At 40.9% G+C, this 17,587-nt stretch overlaps 3 protein-coding genes across 5 annotated transcripts; 2 read left to right on the forward strand and 1 right to left on the reverse strand.

Annotated features, from left to right (window-relative positions):
• The first annotated feature begins 165 nt into the window (after positions 1-165).
• avpi1 (arginine vasopressin induced 1) lies at positions 166-2,601 on the forward strand. Of its 3 annotated transcripts, none has more exons than XM_055040801.1 (4): positions 166-200; positions 395-615; positions 945-1,359; positions 2,160-2,601. In XM_055040801.1, exons 3-4 carry the CDS (start codon positions 989-991, stop codon positions 2,353-2,355), a joined length of 567 nt encoding a protein of 188 aa, XP_054896776.1. In that variant the 5' UTR covers positions 166-200; positions 395-615; positions 945-988; the 3' UTR covers positions 2,356-2,601. The 3 variants fall into 3 exon arrangements, with proteins under 3 accessions (XP_054896776.1, XP_054896777.1, XP_054896775.1); XM_055040802.1 differs by having other exon boundaries at positions 184-305; positions 920-1,359; XM_055040800.1 differs by having other exon boundaries at positions 184-305.
• Positions 2,602-3,693: 1,092 nt separating this feature from the next.
• Positions 3,694-11,915, reverse strand: pi4k2a (phosphatidylinositol 4-kinase type 2 alpha). The gene is made up of 9 exons (XM_055041696.1): positions 11,444-11,915; positions 8,427-8,627; positions 7,422-7,553; positions 6,644-6,797; positions 6,438-6,499; positions 5,364-5,463; positions 5,031-5,164; positions 4,887-4,946; positions 3,694-4,775 (listed from the first exon to the last, which is right to left on the reverse strand). The coding sequence occupies exons 1-9, from the start codon at positions 11,759-11,761 to the stop codon at positions 4,614-4,616; spliced, it is 1,323 nt and encodes a 440-aa protein (XP_054897671.1). The 5' UTR covers positions 11,762-11,915; the 3' UTR covers positions 3,694-4,613.
• A 1,715-nt stretch (positions 11,916-13,630) lies between these two features.
• Positions 13,631-17,248, forward strand: pgam1b (phosphoglycerate mutase 1b). Its single transcript, XM_055041695.1, has 4 exons — positions 13,631-13,995; positions 15,462-15,736; positions 16,189-16,369; positions 16,645-17,248. The coding sequence occupies exons 1-4, from the start codon at positions 13,857-13,859 to the stop codon at positions 16,812-16,814; spliced, it is 765 nt and encodes a 254-aa protein (XP_054897670.1). The 5' UTR covers positions 13,631-13,856; the 3' UTR covers positions 16,815-17,248.
• Positions 17,249-17,587: the final 339 nt, after the last annotated feature.

The raw sequence follows: 17,587 nt of genomic DNA on the forward strand, positions 1-17,587 counted from the left end.
AAGCCCCAAGTCGTCCATGGTCCTGACAGATTTAAGTTTAATTTTACCAACACCTTTTCAACGTGGCTTACTGGATGTCATTAACATGCTGGCGTGGCCCAGCCAAAGTCCAGACCTGAACCTGATAGACAATCAGTGGAGGGAGCTAAAGATTAGAGTGATGGCGGCGGGGAGGGGGGGACGTCCAACTTCAGACCGCTGTGAGTTATGGCACATATCTACAGCTGTAGGAAATGGATGTGTAGTTCAGTATTCAAATAACAGAACCGTTCCATTCTTGTGCTTTCTCCTTATTTATTTCCGAGGTAACTTCTCCACATAATCCCACTCAGCCTTGATATTTCTACCCATTCTTTTCCTGGTTGTTAAATTCTTTCTCCCTCTTTGTTTGTAGACTGACGCTGAGGTGATCGCCTTGGGCTTGACGTCACTGCTGGATTACTCTTTGATTATTCCTTCCGCCTGCGGCTCTATTTGCCTCTGACGCTGTTCGTTAGAACTGGGTCAGCTCAGCATTAGGTGGTGGTGACGGCTGCACTCTAGATGCTGGCTCAGTAATTAGGTTGTCAGTGTAGTGTAGAGTCGGAGCGTCTCATTCAATCCACGGACCCTAAGGTAAGCATTGTGATTGGACCACAGTGCATTTGTTTTTTTCTAAAGAACTTCTCAGAGCAAGCAACGTTATTTCTCGGTTTAGAAAAAAGTTTTTGCCGAGTGTCATTTAATTGGTAATTGGAAAAATATCTTTGCTACCTCATAAAAATACTGTGAGCAAATATTGTCTTGCTTCTGATAAGACATAAACATCTCTCAAAAGATAATAAAACTTCATGCAAAATGTTACATCTGAAAAAAGACAATTCCTCTTAATCTATTTACTCTGTATTAAAACAATGTCTCTTCCGGTTATTATTTCAAGGTTACCTTTTTTGATTTTTGTGCAGGATAAAAAAAAACCCCACACAACTAAGCCGTCTGACATAACAATATGGCAGAGGCCTTAGAACTCAGCTCCACTGAGGACAGCCTGCCTGCGGAGTGGAAACCTTCCAGTCGACGCAGTAGGAAGCCGGGCTGTTCCAACATCTTCTCAGGGGTGAACCTGCATCAGCTGCACAGGCTGTTCAGAACGGCGGGGGACAGAAACGCAGAGCATCGGGCGAAGCTGGTGTGGCGGGACGTGGAAGCGAGTCCGGAAGGAGCAGAGGAGGGAAAGCAGAGTGAAGAGGAGCATGTAGCAGATGAAGTGAGCCTGGCCCAGGCCTTAGTGGGGCTGAGAGTTCGAGCCAGGAATAAGACGGGAATAAGAGCGGAAGGACACAGTGAACACAAGTGGCTCAGAGCTTCGGGGTATCTCAGGTATGTGAAGACGTCTGATTGGAGGAATTCTGAGTTTGTGTCTTGAAAGGTGTGTTTAATATCAAGGACCTGACCTACCAACACTGACCTTGCAGGACTGAGTCCTGCTCTGCCTGCAAACCTTTTCGCAAAGACGCCTCAGACTTCATGTTTCACATTCCTCACTGGCCTTCTCTGGCTAGTGATGAAGAATCACACATTGTTAAAAGTACGTGTGAGATTACAGCAAGCTGATTTAATTTTCCTGAAAATCTAGTAACTAGACAAACCTTGATTCAGAAGGGGGATAAAACAAAAGAATACAAAACAGGAGATTTCAGTAGAAAGACTTGCTAAGTGCCATTAGGAATATGTGACAATAGTGTCCCTAACTTACTCAAAGTAGCAACTCTGGGATCTTACAGCAACAGCAAAGTAATGTGTCCTGCTGTTTGTTGTGTCATATTTTCAACGTAAAGCACTTTGAATTGCTCGGCTGCTGAAATGGATTATACAACAAAATGTGACTTGATTTATCTGAAATCAGGTTTTTGAGAACCTGATTCTTGTACACAAATTATTGGAGCTGTGTGTGAATAAACAAAGTGCTGTTAATAAGAGCATTAAACATAGTTTTATCAAAAATTGTTTGAAAGATCTGCATTTGCTGTTCTTTCATAGGGATAAACCCAGATCAGAAAATGTCCATGCATAAAAGCTACTTGTTGTATTTGTGATTTATGACTGTTCTTTCTTGAGTGATAGTTTTTTGAGGATTTCACGGTGGTCAGATAAACTTACTGTTGCCTTTCTGCCTTCAGGGTTGAGGAGCCACTAGCCGTCTACTCTGTCGAAGATAACGCCCATCCGTCAGAAAGTCTGGAGACATTTAAATTGCGAGCAGAGGAAGACATTACGGGAAATCAAAATCCCTTCAAGCCATCATCATGGAGGTTGGGCATTAGGATGGAGAGTGCCAGAGACTCTGAACGCTACCTTCACCGCATCCTCCACTGAAAACAAATTTCCTCAGTGTAGAAGGCGGAAGGACAGTAATAAGTTAAAAACCTGGTTCTGCATCGATGGAAACGTGTTGTTTCCAGCTCAAACTATGTGTGTGTTTAAAACAAGAGGTTGTGTGGAACGTTAATAGTGCTCCACAACTGTAAAAAGTCGCATGTGGAATTTCTTTTAGATAAATGTGTTGCGTAGTAATAATGGCTTTTTTTTTTTTTTTTTTTTTTTATTTGAGCTTGTAAAGATGTAAAATTCCGATGTCCTTTCAGGATGGAGTTAAAATATTACAAAAATTTCAGTCAATAATGACTTCTGATTTTGCATGAGTTCACATTTCTCACACACAAGAAATGTAGGTAAACAGTAAAGCAATTATTTAAAAACAAAAAAAGCTTCATCAATAGAAACTGCAGCTTTTTGTTGCATTCTGACACAATCAGTCCTAGAACTCACTAAGTTTCAGAATATGTAATATGGATAAAATGGTGCTTTCTTGCTTCAAAAAGCAAAACTTGCATTGGTTAAATCTATTGATGGAAAGCCAAAGTGAAACTTTTCCCAGTGTTTCTGTGTGAAACAAGCATCCTAAAATCTACTGGGCAAACAAATGATTATTTGGGTGATAACTTTCAAGCTTAAAAGCTGCTGGTGCAGGTCTATGGGGTGCAAGTGGTCCTTATGGTATATTTTGGTATTTCATTAAAACCAGCTACATGATCAGAGGAGGGCCTGTTCATTGTAGAGAGTAAAACAAAAGGCGTAAAATCAGAGGATTAAAAAAAATAAACATACCAGCCAAGTTGTGAAAAGGTTGGGCTGTTTTCAGTTTTAACCAAGTAGTTTCATCAGTTATATTTTTGCAGCCCTTAAATGCCTTTACGCAGTGAGTGTTTTACCCACAATGGTTAACTCTCTGGGCATTTTCTTTTAGCTTAAAATGAGAAGAATTGGTGCAGAGGAGGGCTTAGGAGAGCAGCCACAACTAAAACAAACTCATTGATAGACAAAAAAATTTTTTATCGATTTACTCAAAAACTTCTCCGCAGTCTTCACTTTTGGGTTGAGTGGCTATTAATACAGGATCTGATGACTATTAAGTCAGCAAATGGAACATAGCAGTTCCACTTGCTAGCAGTGATTTATAAAAATAAATCACTGACGTTGAGACTGGATTGTTTTACGATGGTGAAAGTCCACTTCGGTCCTGGAAATCCAGATGAGCCGAATGGTTGAAAATATTTCCGCGCGCCTCCAACAAAATGTTTTTATTGAGGATATCATTTTCGGACAAGAACTGGATCTACCAGTTCAGACGGAAAGAATGCAAAAGAACACAAATCAGTATTCATTGAATATATTTCAGTTATAATCTATCATTAAATATTACATACAAATTATACAGTGCAGTGTGACAAAATAATCAATGTCAGTTCAGCAGTATGGTACTTCTCGTTGACTTGGGTCGACACCAAGAGCCACAAACGTCCGGGGAATCGTCATGACTGGGAAAAACAGGGGTGGGTACAAACCACCCACCCGTTTGGTTACGGAAGCAGAACTTTGCTCTTTTTTTAATTAATTTTCAGGAAAATCTAATTAGGCAAACAAGTATTATTATTATTCAATCTCCTTAAATGTACGTACCTCTGTTTTGTAACGTCACCTTAGATGCACATTCTGAATCCAGTTCACATGGTGAATGTATAGAAATACAAACAGCTTTAGTGCCCCTCTTCCTAAGTGTGAGAGTTAACCTCATAGTCGATGAAAGCAAATGAATTGGCACTGCTGTTGCCAGCGAGGGAGATGAAATCTGCACAAGTGTTGAGACGTGCGAGGAAAACAAAACGAAAGAAAAACAAATGGAATGCAAAACACCTCTCGTCCAAAAAAACCTCACACACACACACACACACACACGAACATGAACATGGGGGTTTCGAGTGGTGTGCAAGTGGGTGTCTGAGCAACCATAACATGCACCAATGGGTGCAGAGAAATGTCATTGCGCAGAACCTTCTTCAATCATATTAACACAAGGCACGGATGCAAACAGGGAAGATATTCGGGGAAATCCCTCTTCTTTTGGCCTCATTCCTACATCCAAGATCTTTCCTTCTGCAACAACAAAAAAAAAAAACAAGTAGAAGAGAGGTGGTAGGACCTTTTTTTCTTCCCAAAACAAAAATCTGTTTTCTCCTCCATCCATGCACAGACGCTCCCTCGGCACGGCGATCTGCTGCAGCTTTTCTTCTGCACTACCACCAGGTGAAGAAGGGTCTTCTGCTCTGGAAACTCTGTGTGTAGGATTCACTGTTTGCTCTCTGAGGTGCTCTCGCCGTTTCAACAATAACCGGGGGCATCTGGACCAACTGGAGCGGGGATTTACCGTCTTTCAGTGCTTGGCATAGGTTTAAGATCTGAAGATGGAAAAAACATTTATTTTTAGATTAAAAATCCCTAAAAGAATTATTTGACAAAGTCTTTCCAGTGTGGTTTCAATTTCAGATTTTAGAGAGCAGAGAACTCACCTGGCCCCTCATGACAGATACTTGCTTGTGAAACTGTCCCCTGTCGAAGCCCGGATCTTTCTGTAACACAAAGTCAATATGTGCATGTTTGTTACCTTCATGTAAACTAGCTACAATTTACGTCAACGATGAGGCTTTTCTTGCCTTAAATAGTTCATAGAGGTCCTCTTCCAGGTCTTTGATGAAGTTCGGATCAGATAGTTTGGGAAGCACCAACTCTTTGATTTCCAAGGAGAAAGCCACTTTGGCTTGGGACAGCCATGCCCAATAGAACGGGTCTGCAAATCAGACAGTAAAGCTGTTTCTTAACAGTGTCTTAAAACAATGTAATCATCAACAGTGATAATCTGCTGCTATGTCACCAAAACAACCTGTATATTTCAACAGAGAAATGACAAATACACCAAATAGACTTCCTAGAATACATTTGTGTGAGACATCAGTCCACTGGCAAGCGATATTAATGAAGTTTCTTACAAGCTCTCCAGGAGTCGGGGTGTTTGAGTGGAAAGGCAAGGCCGTTGTCTATAGCTGCCAACTTGATGATGGGTTCCTTGACTACAACCCAATCTGTGTCCTGGAGGGGGGGAAATGCAAACATTCAAGAAAAACGCGGCACAAACTATGCACTTTGTTCTGAGGAGCCAGCGACATTTAAAGCCTCATCACAAAATGATATTCCTGTTAAAATGCTTCAATGAAGATTAATGAACAGGTAGCAATATTTGTGTGTTTTTAAAATAAAAAAATAAAAAAAAAAACGACAAAAACACAAACATGCAACAGGTTTTCATAAAAATACTTCTTTTTTATTACTTAGAATATTTACTCCTTAAAGGAGCGAGGAGGCAACAAAACAACAGGAGATGAAAAATTAAAGTTTCTTACTTCCAAAGAGAGAAAAACTTCCAACATTTACCAATTCAATTATTCTTGAATTTCTCAATGAATATGTAGCAGACCGTACTCTATAGTTAAGAACACGATGGTGAACAGGTTTTTACTTATGTTGCTTTACTGAAAGAACAAGTCGAAATGGAACAACTGATCCCAAATAGGTTTGTGTGTGTGTGTGTGTGTGTGTGTGTGTGTGTGTGTGTGTGTGTGTGTGTGTGTGTGTGTGTGTGTGTGTGTGTGTGTGTGTGTGAGCATGCTAAATACAGAGAAGTGAAATTTAACAAACAAATTGAAATCTTTTTGGGGAAGTGAGGACATTTCTCTAGTCCTCACTTTTTTTTCCTATTGTACTGAGCTTTTATATTTTGGTTAAGCGATACGGTGAGAGGTAAGTATTGGGAAGGTTAGGGTCAGAATACAGTGGTATCGGTTAGAGTAAGAGATTTGGGATGGGCATAAAAGCAGTTACTAAAATGAATGGAAGTCAATGCAAAGTCTTCAGAGCAATAGAGGTACAAGAACATGTGTGTGTGTGTGTGTGTGTGTGTGTGTGTGTGTGTGTGTGTGTGTGTGTGTGTGTGTGTGTGTGTGTGTGTGTGTGTGTGTGGGTGGGTGGGTGTGGGTGTGTGTGTGTGTGTGTGCATGTGTCTTTACCCTGTTACCACCAGAGTCCATGGGACAGTCGTATTTCAGCAGCCAGTTGTCATTTCCTCTATCTAGATTTTAAAACGACCAAAAGCTGTATTCAGAAGTGACATCTCAAAAGAAGCAACAAGATTGAGTTTCTAATTAAATCTGACCCGATAACTACATTCCAGTAAATACTGGAACGTCAATATCTTTGTTTTGAGCACAATTACCCGTGTTCCTGATGATGTAGTCGAGGACCACGAGGCGTTCAAACTGCAGCTGGAGCTGGCGGTTTGTGTTTTCCGGCAAAGGCTCGGCTTCAAACCTCCGGAGCCAGAAATCTGCGTCCTTGTATCCGTCGACAAACATTTGGAAGGACCCGACCTGTTCAAGTCCAGAGAGAGAAAATAAAGCCTTAACTCGTGTGGGTGGGACTGTTTTTTTTTTCAGAAGACAGTCCAGGCATATTTTGGTAACATCATTTCTGATCAAAATCCAGAGGCACTCATTTAGCTTCAATTTCTATTCATACTTAAAATATGAAGAAAATGAAAGTGCTGGGGAAAGCAAATTAGCAAATTATGCGCAGCTTCCAGATGTACAGCAGATTTCATTACCTTACTAAATATTCAAATCCAATTATGTCTTGTGGCCCGGTTTCTGTTTGCATTTAAAGTCACTTTATTTTTGTTTCCTTTTAGATTACCGTTTGAAAAAAAGAACAGGTTTTACTTAAGACTATTTCTGGCAGTCACGTGACAAACTGTTGATACTGATGAGCACTGACCTGCTGTTATGCTTTCATTTTCATTGCATATAAAATGCCGTTTGAATTTGAGCTTATCAAATTTCAGCTTATAGAAAATCTTGACACTGGAGCAATGAATGCAAATAATTACAGTATGTATGCAATTCACTGAAGAAAAAAAATTGGCAGGTATTGATTTGAAGACTTTGAAGATGTGAAAACCTCGTGAGAAAGATTTCTATAATCATCACTATTTCTACCTTAGGCGGAAGTCCAATTCTGTGGAAGCGCTGACCAACTTTGGGCACCTTCTCCAGAGCCAGCTTTTTCCCTCGAGACTTGACCCTGTCTATGGCACTGTAGTTGAACGTTTCACTTGCCAAATACACCACCTGAAATGACAATGATGATTCAGAAATGTCAGCTGAAAAAACTGTTTTAGGCTTTTATGGCATTTCTTGACAACTTTTCAGGCGGTATTAGACTTCTAGTTGAAAGCAGATTAGAAATAATAGAGCCATTAGGAAATTATCTACACAGTTAAACCCTAATTATGGCTTCATTTCATATGGAAACAATATTTTAAAGCTTTTTTTTTTTGATAGGATATAAAATGTCAAGTTTCAGTTCAATGAAACGTATATCCCCTAAATAACCACAGCACTCACAAATAAAGCTCTATAAGAGAAACGTTCCTCAAATTGTGCAGCCCTAATTATTAGTTAAACAAAAATAACTTGGAAAATATTGGAGCAACAAGATATTCATGAAAGACAAGATAGATCACATGGATTTTTATTAGGCAATCAATAAGATTATTTTAGTTTGGCAAGGTCATTTCTAACAGTGGAGGCAGATTTATTAAACTAAAGTCTTTGAACAAATCAAATTACTGAAGATAAAATAAGTAAATAAATCGCATCTTGTAAAAATTACAAGGGTATTGTGGAGGAAAATGGAGTACAGGCACCATATGGACCAGCCCAGGACTCCTCTTTTGCTGAGGGTAATTCAATTTTGTACAGAGCAAAGGCAGCTCTGTACTGTTAAACCATGGATGCATGTGAACAATTTCAAATAAACATAAATATAAATATGCAATAATACATCCAAAACTAGTTCTGTTTGGCAGCCAGACATAAACAGAAGTATGACACTTAGCTTTCTGGCTCGTTCTACTCTCCTTTTGGCCTGCTGTATCAGATCTGTTGAAGTTCCGCCAGCTGACATAAATCAGGCTTTTGCAGTGGTGTGAGCGAAGCTACCTTAGTCCTGGGGACAATGTTGAGTTCCAGTTTCTGATCGACCAGGCTGGCCCCGGCCTCTGAGAGGTAGCCTTGGTTCAGAACCAAACAGTCGCGGCCAAAGCAGCAAGGACAGCACAGCTTCTGGAGCCACTTGGTCCACTTGGGATTCAGCTGGCCGTACGGTTCTTCATTTTTTGGCTTGAAGACGCCAATAATTTTCTGCAAAGACAATGAGGAAAAAAAAAACGTTTGTATTTTGAACCAGTTTAAACTGAGGACCTACGAGTCTATCATTAGTCAGAAATGAACGCTAAAACAACGAATACAGTACTCAGTGTCATTACACATTGCAACGTACTTCATTGTGTCTTATTGGGATTTTACGTTACAGACCAACACAGTGCAACAATGTAAAGTTTACATTTAAATAATATTTACAAAGAGATTTCAGGAAAGTGTGGCATGCAAAACCTGAAAATTGTTATTCTCTATCCATTCTGAGTTAGCATGAACTCAGACAAAAGGGTGTGATTTTACTTCCTAAATATCCACCACTTGCATAAAGTCCAAACAAGTGCGTTTAAATTTGTTAATGTAACATGACAAAATGAAAGAAAAAAAAAAAAAAGCTAAATGGGTCCGAGCAAGTTTGTAAAATACATTTAAAGAAGGCAGTGTGAAAAAGGACATAGCTGGACACTATGAAGACACTATCGAGCTTCGATGTGGGTCAAACTGCTAGAAAGTACACAAATTAAAACTACAAACGGCTCCCAAATGAGCTCCCTTAAATACAAAACAGATAAGAGGACAGGAAGTTTGACAAGAGGAGGGCAGATTTGGGATGTGCCGTGATTTCACAGTTCAATATAGAAATCACATGTCTCTCGTATTGCACACACTCCCACCAATTACAACAAAAAAAATCCTCAGAGAGAGAAGTAGCGCATGACTACTTAGCACAGCGGTGACTAACTTAAGAAAGCGCAGCGGTGGGGGTCAATGGCAGGAGGTCGCTGCGTAGAGTAAAAACCTCCTCCGGTTCGCCTACAATGGCCTTTTCTGTTTTAAACAAGTCAAAATCTGGGAGGTAAATGAAAGGCTGTGGTTCTTTTTGTGTCAAATAGGCTGAAACTGAAACTGAGGATCTAAATGTGAACTTCAAAAAGAGACTTCTGCCTTTTTTGTTGTTTTTTTTTCCCTCTTTTGCACAACATGGACACACTGATGAGGACATATTAGGAAGGCAAGGCATGTGAGTGGCTCAAGGTCCTTCATTAAATCTGGTGGCCACCAGGAAGGCTTAAAGTACTGATGTGAAGAGGAACGCTCTCTAATCTCTCCGTGGTAACTTGGTTTTCATCCGAGTCACCGTGCATCAAATGTTGAGTTCCTGCTACAGCAAAGAAGACATGCGAGTTCAACATTTTTGCTCCAAAGGGTATCAAAGAGAACGACTAAAGTAAACTACTGAATTCAGCGTGTTTGATCGATGTGATAGAACAAGCACTGACATGCGACTTTTTCAAAGGCACACGAACCTGAAATGATTAGCATCTGCACAGTCAAACTCAAACGATGAGAGCATTTTAAAAAGGACTTCAGCCGTTATCAGTATCACAGTATGCCAAAGGTAAAAAGTTTACAGTTTCAAATCTACAAAAATGTCGTCACATTGTCACCACGACGTGTTGCTGCATGATCCGTTGGCTGAACAACGAAATAATACTTTTTTCTAGCTTATACGAAAGCGTAATGTTTTAGAAAAACTTTCAGTTAAAAAAAGAAATGCACAGTCAATGCTTGGAAACAAGTTGCACAATCGATCACTAACACTATCTGAAACTGCAGATGATTAGTTGCAGCTCTGTTAAGCAAGTAAGAGCAGGCCGACTATCCCAGCAAATGATTAGTTTCAAACTAGTTTGAACCTAAAAGACCGATACCAGAATAAACCGCAATGCTGGCTTAGTCCAAACGTGCATTAGAATTGTGTCTTAAAGCCTTTTCGGAGTCTGGGACATACCTTTACCATGTTTCAACCATGAAAAAGCAAGACAGTGAGATTTGTATTATAAAGACCAACAAAAGGAGCAGCAAAAGCAAAAGAGACAGATGAGCAGTGTTTGCAAACAGCTAATAGAGTCACCCCAGACATTTTGCTGTGGAAGATTGTCTCTGCTGCCCCGACAGCGAGCTGCTCGCTTGTCATGATAGTCATGCGACCAACATAAAGCAGCAGTCTTCAGTCAGAGGTCTTTTCGGAGTAGTTGTAAGACTGAGTGCTACTGGAGATCTTTCCTGCCCACCATCTGCAATGACTCTTTGAAGATGTATGGATTATTACATGAGTTATGACAACATTTGATTTCCCTTTGGGTTAAATAAAGTGTTTTTGAATTGAAATTTTAAGACAGTAGATAACTTCTTTTGCAACACTTTTGCTTAATGGGACGACAAGGGATTCTTGAATGGGTCTCGTTTCATCAGCAGCCTGTCATACTGTGATGATTGAATACTAAGCTTCTCGTTGGTATTCTCTCTATATTAAAGCTTTGTTTTGAAAGTGGATGTAGCTACTATAGTAAACTGGAGCACACTTTAGCAAGGATCTGCTCTCTGTCTATGAAATGCAAATATGTAGGAGAAGAAAAAAACTCTCTTTACCCAGTGATGCTGTCGAGGGGATGGTATATGTTACATTAGGCATAAATGTATTAGTTTTTGCTGTGTTGACTGGGTAAAAGTAAGTGTGTGTGTGTGTGTGTGTGTGTGTGTGTGTGTGTGTGTGTGTGTGTGTGTGTTGTGTTAAAATGTGTTATAGTCCATCTGCCAAGTCATCACCGCATTGTTCGAGAAGGCCTTTATCAACAATCGACCACAACTGTGTCTCAATTCACATGCAAATATTTGTCAGGACCCCAGAGATCTTCAAGCTGAACCCCAACTCTGTCAGATGTGAGAGGAGACCCCTCTGGGAACCTTTAAGTGACCTGAGGATGTAGTTGTGGAAGATGTGAAGCCGCTCCTCTTACCCCCTGAGAGTCTTTGACAAAATAGCTTCCACTGGAGCCCTGGTAGATCCTCTCTGGGTAGATCCCTTCCTCTATGGCTCGTTCGGCCTTGCGGATGATCTCCCTGAACTCGGGATCTTCCGGGAACTCGTTCCTGTGCGGCTCCCGAGAAGTGCGGTCCCTGTCGGACAGGAGCGGCTGTCTCTCCCCGCTCCCGGCCGGGATGCGCACCACGGAGCCCGGCGTGCTCCCGAAGGCGCCTCGGGGGCTGTTGGGCTCCGTGTAGCTGAAATCCCCGGAGTCCCGGAGCGGAGAGACAAGCGGACTTGTCTCGTCCATGGCTCGAAGGTAGCTGATGAGTTATTTTATCCTCTGCTAAGAAACGACAGAAACGGAGAAAGAGGACGAAAAGGAAGAAAAACAAAAGGCAGGACAGTAGTTTTGCTGGTTAGCGCCTAGGTTGGCTAACAAAATCAGATGACTGTCATCTTCCGGGAAGAGGCGGGACCTGTTGAGTGTTTTGATCTGCAACCAATCAGCGTCGAAACCCTTCTGTCAGTAACCTAATTACAAATCCTGATTGGACGCAGTCACCCTGCGCACAAAATCCATGTGAGTGTAGTCAATCTAATCAATTATGTCTACCAAAAGGTCCTTGTGAAACATTTTGTGATTTATTTAAACTAAATTAGATCTGAAGCACCTGGATTTCTCTGAAATTCCAGCTGAGCCCTATATATTCATAAAATAACTGCAAGCAGTTTTACATTTTTTGCAGTGAGACGCAGACACTGCTGATGAAACCATACTTGATTTATAATTCTCATTCTTGTTTTCTATAGCTTGCATATTGCAATGAACCATTAATACTATACATACAGGGGAATCCCTGCACAACTCTGCTGTAAAATGATTATGCTCAATAACAGGCCCAGCTTTAAATACATTCAATAGACTTTTATTCATTATAAAGACAGGTGTACTTCCATGTCGGTGTCAGTTGCATAAAGTACAATGTATTTGTCCTAATCTGTACACTTTTTCACATTTATTGATTCATTAGTTATTTCATCTAAAGTTGTTCTAATCAACAGTAAATGTCTGTTGTGAGCAAACAAGACGCGCTTCAGTATATTTCATGGCTTGCTGTTTAGAAGATTACCCAATACTGACCCCTGCGGGACACTGTGAGTATTGCACAAACGTTTCTCACAAATTGTTGCCTGTTGCTCAAATGACTTTTAAGCGTCTCTCTAATGATGCCATCCCATGTCAGAAGCAAAATCCTGATAAACTGTGCCTAAAGATTTGTGTCAATAGAACAAGATAAGTCCTAGTTGTTAAGTAATGCGACCAGCATTTGTCACATGTTTGAAAAATGCTGAGTCTTACACACTGCAGAAAACCGTGTTGATCCTGCAAGTCGTCTAAGGGGTTGAGGTCAATACTGCAGATCGATTATGCCGATTGTTGCAAGGTTCTGGAGGTACTCTCTGATAAAGCCCGGTCCGTGTTGTAGAAAAATAATTCAGGAGACGTTTCTCTGACCCGAGAATGGCCTCAATGTTGGCAAGTCTCATTTTTCCAGAGAACGTCATCTTACGCCATCACACAATACCTCAACTGACAGATGTTCTGAGAAATTTAGTTTTTATTTATTTATTTGTTTGTTTGTATTCTTTGCTACTCAATCTGCAAAGACATCTTCCTGACAAACGTGGTGACATTTAAGATGAAATATAGTATAAAATGTATCATCAAAAAACATTATCACAGGGGAAACAAAATCAATGAAAAGCATTGTGATTTTGCTTCACATTGTACAGAAACATTTATTTTTATACTGCTTCATATCATTTATACTTTTGTTTAAATTCTTCTCCATTCTCTAAAATTAAAGATTGTATTATTTTAAAATTTAGTGTGATCCCTTTATATTGGAAGAAGAAATAGGCTACATTTATTAATTAGACTTTTAGTGTGCGGGTTCCTTTAGAGTACCACAGTATTCTACAGTTTATGGGCAGATAATTATGTTAATAAATTAATAAACCGTTTTTTTTTCTTTATGTTTGGATGAAAATTACAGCTGTTTAGTGTCAGCCTGGCGGTCACAGAGATGGGTCTGTGGACGTGCCGCAGAGCGCATCCTCTTGACTCCGTCCTCCTCCGCCTCGTTCAGCTCGCCTTCTGATTGGTGGAAACCACCCGGAAGAGACGTAGGGAAGCCCTCTCGTCACTCACGCTACTACTTTCAACCCCCTCTTCACTAACACGCTGTTCCCCTTCGGGTTGTCCAAAAATACCGACTCCTCTCTTTAACAAACTCTTTAGACGCTGCTGCGGAGTCAGGACTAACCCGCCGGCGTCGCTGCAGCTCTTCAGGAAGAACCAAAGTTACCGGAAGTACCGCGCAAAGGGCATTGGAGTGAGGATGGCTGCCTACAAGCTGGTTCTGATCCGCCACGGAGAGAGCGCCTGGAACCAGGAGAACCGCTTCTGCGGCTGGTTCGACGCCGACCTGAGCGAGGCCGGAGAGAAGGAGGCGAAAAGGGGAGGACAGGCCCTGAAAGGTAGGGTCAGCAGGTCGGACTCTCTCTCTCTCTGTAAGTCGGTCGCGGGGTTAAGCCCCTGAAAAGATGGTGCTTATGTAACAGGGGGATGAAGAAACGGGCAGGCCAGGAACTCCATTAAACCATTCAACTGCAAACACAGAGGACGTATTTCTTCCTCACAGATGGCCTTTTCCCCCTTTTATTTTGGCATTTTGTTTAAACCAAAAAGGATCATTTTCTGATTAGATTTTAGTGAAACCTTGTCAGACAAATGAAACCAGTCGCTTCACTTAGATTGATTCAAATATAAACATGCGTATTTAAAACAAAACGTGTGCAGAAGTGAAGGAGCTTTCTGTGCCTCACAAAGAGACAGTTTCTCAATTTTCAGCATAAGTGGAAATTTCCCATGAGTCACTGAATTTTGGACACGTGTTCATGCGTGTATCCCATGTTAATTTGACCTCACATTCCCCTGCAAACACATCACCCAGAGCTCTCAGTCAGGCAGCACCAAGTGGCCGATGACTTTAAAGGAGAAAATGCTTCGTTTCTCTGGAAAGTGAAATGTGACATGGAGATAATCTTTGGATCTTGTGAGAAATGTTCCCCTTCAGGATGATATTTCTCTTAGTCTCTTAAATGGTTTAAAAATTTGTGCAACAGCACCATTTAAAGGGGTCCCTACCTTCCAATACAAACCAGATGCTTAATTGTGAAACAGGACGATATTAAATGGTGTTTTAATTTTAATTACAATCTGAAAAGTGCGGTGTGCACATGCTGACCAGAGTCGATACTTTGTGGATGTGTGTTTTTCCACAGTCACAACTGTGAGTCTTTTTTTAAATTTCTTAACACATATATTTTTAAGTCCTGGCCAAGACTCGGAATTGGATTTAAGTTTGGGCTTTGACTGGACCATTCCAGTGGATGAATATTTGATTAATATTGATCTGTAGCCTAGCTGTTTGGTAATGGATGTAATGCTTAAAAGTGAACAACAGGTTTTTCCTCCAAGACAGCCGTATAGTTAGTTCATCTTCGTTGAATGACAGTTTGACTACTTGCCTACCACTTCTGACCTAACCCTGCCTTGAGCTTCTCTACAACTTTATCCCTGACCTTTCAGCTTTGCTCTTTAGCCTTTGTGATGCTGTTTGTTCACTCATACTTTCTAACAAGCAGCTGAGGTGCTTACATAGCATCCGTGTTTAGGTGACTTCTGAAGGTTGGAGTGGACTGCACCTGATTCTGGTGGTGTAGTAGTGAAAGGGATGCCACACTTTTCAGATTCTTATTTATAGAGAGACATGAATGCCATTTATCACTTTTCTGCTTTGCAATTGCGCACCAGTTGTCACACATGGTCCTCATAAAACCCATATGAATCTGACAAGATGAGAAAAGGTGAATAATCTTATTCTCCCACTGTCAAATGCTCATTAAAATGTTTCTCGTCTCATCTTTCTCATTACCCTCAGATGCTGGCTATGAGTTTGATATCTGCTACACCTCTGTCCTTAAGAGGGCCATCCGGACCCTCTGGTTTGTCCTGGACAGCATCGATCAAATGTGGCTGCCCGTCCACCGGACCTGGCGGCTCAACGAGCGCCACTACGGTGGCCTGACGGGGCTGAATAAGGCAGAAACTGCTGCCAAACACGGGGAGGCTCAGGTGAAGGTCTGGAGGCGTTCCTTCGACGTTCCTCCCCCACCCATGGACGAAGGACACGACTACTACCAGAATATCAGCAAGGTGAACAAGGAAAACTGACACATCACCTGAGTTTCTATTACAAATGTGTAATTAAAATATAAGTAAGTTTGCTCACGTGATAAGACATTTAAAGATGTCATCCTTTTAACACTCCCTGTCACTGTTTTTGTCTTTTCCACCGGTGGTAACATCTGGTTATCGTTGACGTGACTTTTGGGAGGTGAAAAAAGTTTTTCCATTGCAGTTTTGCCAAGTGAATTCATTTCAATAAATCCACTCATCCCAGGGCAAAATATTTTTGTTCTTTTTTCCCAAAGTTGTTTCCATTTATCAAATGTATTTTTGTTATTCCAGTTTGTAGTCATTATATGGTCAGTGGAAACGCATCTAATGAAGCCTTTTTTCCTCCTATAAAACATAAACGTGTGCAGTCTATTGGCTTACCCGGCCGGCTAAACTCTAACGGCTGGAGCTTTGTCTTTTCGTGGCAGGACCGGCGTTACGGTGACCTGACAGGGGATCAGCTTCCCAGCTGTGAAAGCCTCAAGGACACCATTGCCAGGGCACTTCCTTTCTGGAACGAGGAAATTGTTCCCCAGATCAAGAAGGGAAAACGGGTGCTTATCGCCGCCCACGGCAACAGCCTGCGGGGCATCGTCAAGCATCTCGAGGGTAAGAGAGAGAAAACTAATCATAGAGACAAAACCCAGATGTTGTAAATGTTTATCCCCTGCTTAAGTTTTGCTCTTTCGTTAAATATGTTGTGTTGAGGTTTTTGTGGAATTCTTCTGAATGAAAATGATAAAATTGAGTTTAAGACAAAAAAAAAACAGTTGATGAAGCACTGAAGCCTTAACATGAACTTTGATTTCTTAACGAGATTTGCCTTGCTTAAGGTTGAGTGAATGAAACGTATTTCCTGCTTTGCGTGCGTTGCTGTTTTCCAGGGATGTCAGAGGAAGCCATCATGGAGCTGAACCTGCCCACAGGCATTCCCATTGTGTACGAGCTGGACAAGAACCTGAAGCCCACGGGACCCATGCAGTTCCTGGGAGACGAGGAGACCGTCAGGAAGGCCATGGAAGCGGTGGCTGCTCAGGGCAAAGCCAAGAAATAGACTCGTCCTACCCGGCAAAGCCCAGAATGAAGACCAATCGTGTTTTACCCACATTGAGTTGAATTAAAAAAAACAAAAAACGGTTATTTAATGTCTGTCATCACAAATTGAACACAATTAGACCCGAAACGTGCACTTTAGAAATAATACTCTGCTTGTGTTTATTGGTCCTTGTTCTGTTATACACTGAAACATGCATTTCATCATTAGACTATCGAGAATAGTTAAAGCACTGACCAAATTGGAAATTAGGGACCAGAGAGCAGAAGGGAAATGGGATTCAGATCTGACCAGTGGCTGTAGATGAAACTCAACGGGAACCCGATCCCCACTGGTTGTTGTTGTTGTTAAAAGGATGAGTGGATTGTTCTGTTTTGTTGTACAATGGTGAACTTTGTTTGCTGTGGCAAAAATGAATAAATGTTGAAACCTAATTTGATGATTACATTTTCTTTTACAAGTTTTTGTTCTTTTTTTTTTCTTCCACCAGCACAACTTTCTTATATATATATTTGTTTTTTTACAAGAAGTTATCAGAAATATTATGTATTAACTATTTAAGGCAATCAATAAGGAAATGTATAAAATCTTGTTAAAAAAGTATGCACACCCTTCAAACTTCACTTTTTGGACACATGTTTTATGTATTAAGTGCTGATAAACCAGGATAAGTGGTGCAAAAGTTGTTGAGAAGATAAAAACAGGTTGGTTATAAAACAGTTTAGTCAAGATGAACAGAGCTAAGTATGAGACACCATGCGAGAGCGTTAGAT

The sequence above is a fragment of the Poeciliopsis prolifica genome, unplaced genomic scaffold, assembly GCF_027474105.1.
Source record: "Poeciliopsis prolifica strain line A6 unplaced genomic scaffold, Auburn_PproV2 SCAFFOLD016, whole genome shotgun sequence".
Taxonomy (NCBI): Eukaryota; Metazoa; Chordata; class Actinopteri; order Cyprinodontiformes; family Poeciliidae; genus Poeciliopsis; species Poeciliopsis prolifica.

What these genes read in the sequence shown, in the direction of transcription:
- pgam1b (XM_055041695.1), top strand. Translation starts at nt 13,857, where the DNA reads ATGGCTGCCTACAAGCTGGTTCTGATCCGCCACGGAGAGAGCGCCTGG. An exon ending in ACTACCAGAATATCAGCAAG is followed by an intron (nt 15,737 to 16,188) that starts GTGAACAAGGAA and finishes TTTTCGTGGCAG; the next exon opens with GACCGGCGTTACGGTGACCT. An exon ending in CATCGTCAAGCATCTCGAGG is followed by an intron (nt 16,370 to 16,644) that starts GTAAGAGAGAGA and finishes GCTGTTTTCCAG; the next exon opens with GGATGTCAGAGGAAGCCATC.
- pi4k2a (XM_055041696.1), bottom strand. Translation starts at nt 11,761, where the DNA reads ATGGACGAGACAAGTCCGCTTGTCTCTCCGCTCCGGGACTCCGGGGAT. An exon ending in TTGTCAAAGACTCTCAGGGG is followed by an intron (nt 8,628 to 11,443) that starts GTAAGAGGAGCG and finishes TTGTCTTTGCAG; the next exon opens with AAAATTATTGGCGTCTTCAA. An exon ending in TATCTGTCATGAGGGGCCAG is followed by an intron (nt 4,776 to 4,886) that starts GTGAGTTCTCTG and finishes TTCCATCTTCAG; the next exon opens with ATCTTAAACCTATGCCAAGC.
- avpi1 (XM_055040801.1), top strand. Translation starts at nt 989, where the DNA reads ATGGCAGAGGCCTTAGAACTCAGCTCCACTGAGGACAGCCTGCCTGCG. An exon ending in AGAGCTTCGGGGTATCTCAG is followed by an intron (nt 1,360 to 2,159) that starts GTATGTGAAGAC and finishes TTCTGCCTTCAG; the next exon opens with GGTTGAGGAGCCACTAGCCG.